The sequence below is a fragment of the Plasmodium gallinaceum genome (genome assembly GCF_900005855.1).
Source record: "Plasmodium gallinaceum strain 8A genome assembly, contig: PGAL8A_v1_32, whole genome shotgun sequence".
NCBI lineage: Eukaryota > Apicomplexa > Aconoidasida > Haemosporida > Plasmodiidae > Plasmodium > Plasmodium gallinaceum.
In genome coordinates, this window is record NW_021628338.1 from 56664 (window position 1) to 65702 (window position 9039).

Here is a 9039-nt window from a genome sequence, read left to right on the forward strand (position 1 = left end):
TTTAATACTATTATAGTATAATAATAAAGTTAAAGTTATTAATCTACTAAAAAAATTGTTTCTATCCTCACTAATTCTAAATTAGTGATTTGTTAAATTACTTTAGACGATATTATAATCTCTATAAATTTTTTAAGTTTTTAAGGAAAAAAATTATTTATTTGAATGAAATATAATTCCTAATTTTTTTTTAATTATATATAATATTATATTTACTTCATGCAAGATTAATACTGTTAATTTTTTGAAAAATAATTTAAATTAGAACGCATATTTATAAGTTAAAAAAAAGGTTAAAATATTTAAAATTATTTTAAAAAAATTTCATTAAAATTATATTGATCCTTAAAACATATAAAAAAATTATATATTCTTAAATTAAAACAAGTTATTATAAATGTTATATACTTAATGAATTTTTTTTTATTTTTTTTTGTTTAACTATTAGTTTTTTTCTGTAAATCAACTTAAACTTTAAATTATTTTATATATGAAATTTATGATTTATAGATATAAATTTTGATATATTAGAGATATTATATCTCCATGAAAATCAAAAAAAACACTACAAATTGAAAAATTTTGTATGCATTTATTTTTCATTCAGTGTACTATATTTGTAGTAATTTTTAATTTAACATGGAACTAATTTTTAATTGTGTATATTATTGGTTTAAATGCAACTATTTTAATTTTTCTATTATTCTTTTTTTATCATGTTTTTTTTTATTTTCGTCATTAATAAATATTTTTAAAATATTATTTATATATTTATTTTTTATTATTATAATAATTTTTGAAAAAATTTTCATTTTCATTTATTTCACACAAAAAAAAAAAAAATTACGAAATTCACAAAATTCAAAAGAAAGTGAAAATATACTATTTTAAAGAAATTATAATAATATATCTTATAAAAAGTACTTTAAAAAAATTGGTTACAATATAAAAAAAAAAAACTATTTTATAAATCATATATATATAGTAAAAAGCATGTTTTGAAATTAGTTTATTTTTTAACAAATTTACTTAATTATTCTAAAAACTATGAAGAATATTCTTTATTATGTTAAATATATTGTGAAAATACATTTTTATGAATTTTCCCTTTTTGTACTAATAATCACAAGTATAAGTTTTAAATTTAATAAAAGTATTATTTTTCATATTGACTATAAAGATATATCTTTAATTACATACAGTTAATTTTTTCTTATAAAATACATGGGTATACATTTTTATTGGGATATAACATGTGTCAATAAATATATATAAAACCGAATAATAACATAAATATTTGCATGTATATTATCATAATTTTCTAATTAAATATGAAAAGAAAATATTTGTTTTGTTTTTTTTTTTAGCCTTTATATGCTTAATTGATAACTTTTGATTGATATAAGAATGCATTTATTTTATTTTTTATTTTATTTTAGTTTTATATATTTATATTTCAATTTTTTTTATTTTTCCTTGCCTTTTTCGTAATATTTAAATAGCTTGATTGTTGGGCTATAGACAATACTATAGATTTATTTAAAATAATATATAAATAAATAAAATGAGAAAAAATTTTTAATTGTGTATGTTAAAATGAATGTAAAATGTGTATACTTAAACACTTCAAAAAATATGTATATTTAGAAGAATAAATTTATATTCACTAAATGTATATATATTAAAAAGAAATACTTGCTCTAAAATTAAATACATTATGAAAAAAAATATGTGTATATTTTATTATTTTATTATTTTTTTTTTTTTTCAAGAACAATTGAAAGTGTAAAATTAGTTGTGATATACATGAGATATAATATAATTTAAAAATAGTAATTAATTCATGCATTTAATATTTGATATAATTATTAAAATTGAATAATCTTATAAAAACAAAATAAATAGAAATTTTTTTATATGCTTTTTATTAATTTTTTCGTTCAATACTAACAAGGTCGTTGAATAAGATATTGAAAAACCATTTATATAATAGCAAATAGTTCAATAATATCTCCTTCATATATTACATTTTTGTTATTCATTTATATGCTATAAGACACCTTTGTAATCATTAATGAAGAATTTAATTGAGAATTTTTATTTTTTTAATTAAATTTTTAAGAATCATTGACATAAATAAATAAGAAGGTATATGCATAATTACTACCTTTCTTCATATTTTAGCATTCATTTTTTCTAAAAAATAGTAATAAACTTAATAATGTGTATTTTTATGATTTATATCTTTTTAATATAATATATAAGTAATGTTTTTAAGACTAAATGTTTATAAATGTAAAAATATCTTACATATATATAAATTGTTACATAGTATTAAAATAATTTAAGTAATATATATAAATTTATATTATCCAAATAATAATCTATGAAATGTAAAATCATTCTAATTATTATAAGTATTATAATATTCATAAAAAAAAAAAAAATTATATGTTTTATTTAAAAATTATAATATTTATAAATAAATAATTAATCAAGATAGACAATAATATATCTATTCACAAAAATTAAATCATACATATAAATAATAATTTATAAATACATATTATCATAGGTATTTTTATGTAATTAAATAATATATATATCATTCCTTTAATGATAACATATATGAAATGATCTATTAGTGAATAAATGACATCTATAACAATATATAATATATATCTGGTTAATAAAAGGTTTTATTAGCTTTCTTCATAATGAAAAAATTTCTATATAATATATTAACAATTATTATTATGTAAAATCTAATTAAAAAAGTTAAATAATAGTGGATATTTTATTTCATTTTTATATTTATCTTAATATATATTATTATTTGTTTTTTCGAACTTGAAAGGATACGAATTTTATTATAAAAAACTCTTATAATTTTTATTAAATATTTTAATTACAGAAAAATTTCTATGTTTTAAAATTAAATTTTCGTTAATTCTAGTAATAATTTTGTACTTTTATTATTTTAAAGAAAGAAATGTAATTTTTTAAAACTAATCCTTAGAAATAGTAATTAAAAGATTTTTATTTATGAAACAATAATTACTGAGGATTTATGTTTTTAATAAAATATGATGATTTTTACTGAAGTAAAGAAATATACAATTATTTAAATTACATAAATACAGTTTCCTCTTTATAGCATTGATATATTATCTAAATCAATAAAACTAGTACTAGTAAGAGTATTGAACAAACATGTTAGTAAAAAGCATTTAGAGTTTTCTATACTAATTTAATGAATTTAAATTTAGTTATAATGATAATAACTAGCATACTGTATCTACGTATTCTACTTCATTAAGAATTTTCTGTTTATAATAAATATTTATTTACATTAATAACAATATCTATTTTTATTAAAAAATTACATCCTTGTTAATAACTAATATTTAATTAACGTAAGATTACATGTAATGTTATGAATAATATTTGGCAATTCAAGTCCGTTGCTTTATGAAACATAATTAATTAATAAAATAATAATTAAATTATGTAAATACTACAAAGTATAATAAATTTATTATGGTTAATATAAAATTTTCCTATGTAAATTTAAACAAAATATACTACAAGTTACTTTTTTTTTTAATTTTTTGATTAAAAAAAATTATTTCAAAAAATGTAAATATATTTTTTTATATGTTTTAAATTTATAAAAAGAAAAAAATAAAAATAATTTTTTTTTTTTTTTTTTTAATTCGCACTTGCATGGCCAACTATTTATTTTCCATATAGGTATCTTTTTTTATTCTCAAAAAGGTTAATAGTACCTTTTATAAAATATTAGATAATAAATAAATGATTAGTTAATTTTTTTTGATTTCTTTCAGTAATGCAAATAAATAAAAAAAAAATATTCATTTTTTAAATGATTTAATTATTAAAGAAAAAAAAAGAAGAAAAATCATGACTAAAAAACTTCTTTGTAGCAAATATTTGTTTCAATTTTTAAAAAGAAATTTTAAATTATAAATAATAAAATATCAGTGTTTTGTAGTATGCGTATAGTTTATTTTGTATTTTTTTATTTTTTTATGTTTTTTCATTTAAGAACGAGGGTTTAAATTGCTAGATATCATTCATAACGTTATAAGTAAAACTTATATAATGAAAATTGATTATTAAAGAGTATTTAAATTTTTAATAAAAATATAGGATTTTTGTCAATGTAAGTAAATGTCTTATAAAAATATAAAATACTTAATGAATAAGACTATATATAAGAGAGTTTACCGGTTTATATAATCTAAGTTGTATTATAATTTATTAAATTAGTTGAAGTAACTCCATTCTTTATTAATTTTGTTGTTCAATACTGTTGTTAAGTCACTAAACCTATAATTAATGAATAATTAATAAAATACAAGTTTAATTATATAAATACTACAAACAATTAAATTCTATTATCGTGCTGTATAATTCTTTCTTAAAATATTATGACAAAAATTATTCTCAGGAATTATCATTTTTTTTCTTCCCCAATAGTTTATTAATTGCCTATTCAATGATTTAGATACAATACTCAACAATCAAATTAATAAATAGCATGTTGATTTATTAAATGGTGTTCGGTGACTTTGCTAGAGTATTAAAAAAACAAATTAATAAAGAGCATGTAGAGTTGCCTCTATGGTTTTGATGTATTTGTATATATTTTTAAATGCTTTGAACGAGTGATTCTTAATTATGTGATCCACTTCATTCAGCATTCTTTAATTTCAATAGGCATTTATTTACTTTAATAAAAACATTTATTTTTATTAAAAATTTAAATCCTTATTGAACATTAATTGTTAATTAATTGTAAATTACAAGTTTATTTTTTATGAGTTACATTCAGCAATTAATATATATTGCTGTTGAATTAACAAACATAAACAATTATTGACAAAAACAAAATAAATTATATAAATATTAATTACATGAAAATTTTATTGTAATATCTATAAAATTTTCTTTTACAAATTCATCATAAAAATCTTTCATTTAATTCCTTTCTCCAAAAAAAAAATTCCTTTTTTTTTTTTTTTTTATTTATTTATTAGTAACAAATATTTTAAAAAATTGATTTTTTAATCAATTCTTTTCCTGACTATTTTTACATTTCTTTTTTATCAAATTTTTTTTTCCTGACAATCTCTGTACTTCTTATTTAAAAAGTACAAATAAAAAAAATCATCAATGTTTTTTGTTTTTATGTGTATGTATACATGACCAACTTCTTATACTTCATTTAATTAGTCCTTTATTTTCCAAAAAGGTTAATGAATCCTTTTATAAACCAGCAATACACACACTATTCAAATTATTTTAATATCATGTAATATCTATGTTAAATGTAAGACACATTAATATTTTACATATTTTTACTTGTAAAATGCACTTTTATTAAATTTATGATTATCTCTTAGAGAAAAATTAGTGTTAAAATATTAAAAATGATAGTATTTATACAAACCACTTTTTATTAATAATACGTCAAAGATTCTAACAAATTAAATTTAAAAAATAATAATACTTATTAAAATTTTCCATTAATATTTATAAAGATGTCTTATAAAATTTAAACTTCTAAGAAAAAAGTTATATTAGAAAGGGACATTTGTTGAATTCATATATACTATATAAATGAGTTACCTAAATTTCGTAAATAAAATGAAAAATAAAAAATTATTCTATAAATATATAAAACTAAAAATATAAAAGAAAATAAACACATCGTAATAATAATCCACACTTATCAAATAAATATACTAAGGCAGAAAAAAAAAAAAAAAAATATATTTTTTTTTTATTTAAGTTGAAGATTGTAATAATATATACGTAAAAAGTTATTTTATAATTTTATTTTATCTTTATTTATTGATATTTTTTATATCACCATAAAAATACTTTCTTTTAAATTTTATAAGAAAAAATCTATTATATTTAACTAAAGATATATTTTTATATTCAGTAAATAACATTTATATTAAATTTGAAACTGATAAGTATTACTCGTAAAAAAGTAAATTTATAAAAATGTATTTTTAGAATAAATGAAGTAAATTTGTCAAAAAATAAAACTTTTAAAAAATATATTTTACTGTAAATATATGATTAAAAAAATAGTATTTTTTTTTTTTTTTTATTGTAATTAATTTATTTCACTTTTAAATGTGCTTTTTACAAGATTCGTTATTATAATTTCATCAATGTAAATGCCTATCTTCACTTTTTCTTTTGAATTTAAGTGCTTAATAAATTTTTTTATTTTTTTTCAAATAGTTGAAAAAGTAATTTTTTTTAAAAAATAGTTATAACAAAAAATAAATATACACATATATTGTATAAACATTTATCAATAATAAAAATAAAAAAAAAAGAATTAAGATATAAAAAAGTGTATAAGAAAAATCAAAAAAGTTATATTTAAAAGAAAAACATACACAAACAAAAATTAGTTTTATATTAAGTGAAAAATTGTCATAAATGTAGTATACAGTTTGAAAGATACATGCGCATAAAAATTTTTAATTTATAGAGTTTTTTTTTCTTTTTTTGATAGAGATATATCTCTATAATGTACGAAGATTTATATTTATAAATCATAATATATCGTATATAAAATAATTTAAAGTTCGACATAATTTACAGAGATTGGTAATTTAGAAAAAAAATATTAAAAAAAACCTTTAATATTAAATGTATATGATTTATAATTTTTATGTGCATTAAATTAAAAATATTTTATTTTTTTACATAATTTAAAGATAAATTAAATCTTAATAAAATATTTTTAAAAAAACATTATTAGATTTATTATATTTTTTATTTATTCATAAATTCACATTCTTATTTTATTTTTTAAAGAATTAAGAATATTATTCCTATCTAAAGTAACCATAATATCATGTGTAATAATAAAAAATTAGAAATTACATTTCATATATGAAAATAATTTTCTATTTTAAAAATTAATGAAATTAATACAAGTTATAATAATATCTAAATTAATATTACAAATCCATAATTTAGTATTATTGAAAATTGAAACAATTTTACATCTGAATTAACAACTTTCACTTAAATATTATTCTATAAATATATTATTATGAGAATGTTAATTTTATATTTAAAAATTACTACATTCCTTCTTTTAATTTGGATGTATCAATGTTTTTATAACGTAAGTTAAAATTTTTACAAATAATATGCATATATATATATTTTATTTCTAATTATTTTTAATATTCTATTTGATTTACTATTCTAGCAAAAGAAACATTCTTTTAAAAAAATTTTATTTAATTCATAGTGTGATTTTTATAAAACTTTGATTGATAAAAATATATTGCAAACAAAAAATGAGTTAAAATATGAAAGAGTGTTAACAGAGGGTGACATATCAGGAAAAAAGCAAACATACGCTAAGGAATGCATAGAAGAAAGTCCATTAGATAATAAAAAAAACAAATGGGAAAATCCGGATCTATACAAGGATCCGTACAATTATTGGTATAAGGTCATTATTCCAAAATTGTGGGAGCAATTTGATAAAGAAACAAGTGAAATGAGCCCTAATTCGAAAAACCGAGAATGGAATGTTGAATGGCATAAATTATCAACTGAGAAAATTAAAGATCTATATTTAGTAACTCTTCGACGTTATATTCCATATGAAGAAAAAAAAAAAATAATTGATAGTGTTATGAAAGAACTTGACTCAAGATTTGAGATATTTTTATGCGAATGTAAAATAAGAAAGGGAAAAAAAAAAAAAAAAAAATAAAAAATCAAATATTTGGAAATTTCTTTTTAATAGGTTTGATAACCATTAAGAGAATAAAAATTAATGGTTTAGCAGAGAATATAGGATTATTCATTCGCAAGATCTAGTTAAACAAAAGAAAAATTAATATTTGTCTAAATTTTTTTTATAGAAATATATTTTATTTTTTAAAAAAAAAAAAAAAAAAAAAAATTAAAAGAGAGAAATTTTTTAGAAAGAAAAAATTTCATGAGAATATTTTTTAATTTTTAAGAATAAAATTTTAGTTAAGTGATATTAATATAATTCAATTTTTTTTTTTACTATTTATGTATTTTTATAATTTTTAGTACCAGTGAACTTAAATTACTGAAAATTACTTATACATAGGAATAATTATTTTGTACTTAAAAATTAATAATTAATGAGAATATACGTTTTTAATAAAAATACATAATTTTTATCAAAGTATATCCACAATGAACCGCATTATTGCAGTTTATTTGTTTATATCGTTAAAATTAGATTCGAAATCCATTTAATTATTAGAGAAATCTCCATATTCTCTTTAATAATTTATTTTTCATTACTCTAGAAAATTCATTGAATGATAATTTAATAAAGTATAAATGTAAATTATGGAAAGTAAATAAATCAGGTAGTAAAGGTAGAGGATAAAATAGAAGAAAAAAAGTTGGATGCAGATTATTACCAGCTGGTTTATTAACTGGGTATTCGGTGACTTTCCTAGAGTATTCAACAAACAAATCAATAAAGAGCATGCAAAGTAGCCTCTACGATTTTGGTGTATTTATATATACTTTTATATGCTTTGAACGAGTGATTCTTAATTATGTGATCTGCTTCATTCAGCATTCTTTGATTTCAATAGGCATTTATTTACTTTAATAAGAATCTTTATTTTTATTAAAAATTTATATCCTTATTAAATATTGATCATTAATTAAATGTATATTCCTTGTTTCTTTGTTATGAGTTATATTCAGCAAGTAATATAAATTGCTGTTGAATTAACAAACATAAACAATTAGGGACAACACAAATTAATTATATAAATATTAATTACTTTAAAATTTTATTGTTATATGTATAAAATTTTCTCTTACAAAATTCATTAAAATCATATTTCATTCCCCCCAAAAAAAAATCATTCTTCTTTTTCTTTTTTTTTTTATTTATTGGTAACAAATCTTTTTCCAATTGACTTTTTTTTTTTTTTTTTTTTTTTTTTCATTTTTTTTTTTTTCCTG

The 9039-nt window shown here is 16.8% G+C and overlaps 1 protein-coding gene across 1 annotated transcript, besides 3 other annotated features; it reads left to right on the top strand.

Moving 5' to 3' along the window:
- The first annotated feature begins 3854 nt into the window (after window positions 1-3854).
- Window positions 3855-4372: a repeat region.
- A 195-nt stretch (window positions 4373-4567) lies between these two features.
- Window positions 4568-5131: a repeat region.
- A 1980-nt stretch (window positions 5132-7111) lies between these two features.
- PGAL8A_00041300 (fam-g protein) lies at window positions 7112-7789 on the top strand (the record flags this gene model as incomplete). The annotated part of the gene is made up of 2 exons (XM_028674428.1): window positions 7112-7186; window positions 7316-7789. 2 exons carry the CDS (start codon window positions 7112-7114, stop codon window positions 7787-7789), a joined length of 549 nt encoding a protein of 182 aa, XP_028530781.1.
- A 695-nt stretch (window positions 7790-8484) lies between these two features.
- Window positions 8485-9034: a repeat region.
- Between the last annotated feature and the right edge of the window lie 5 nt (window positions 9035-9039).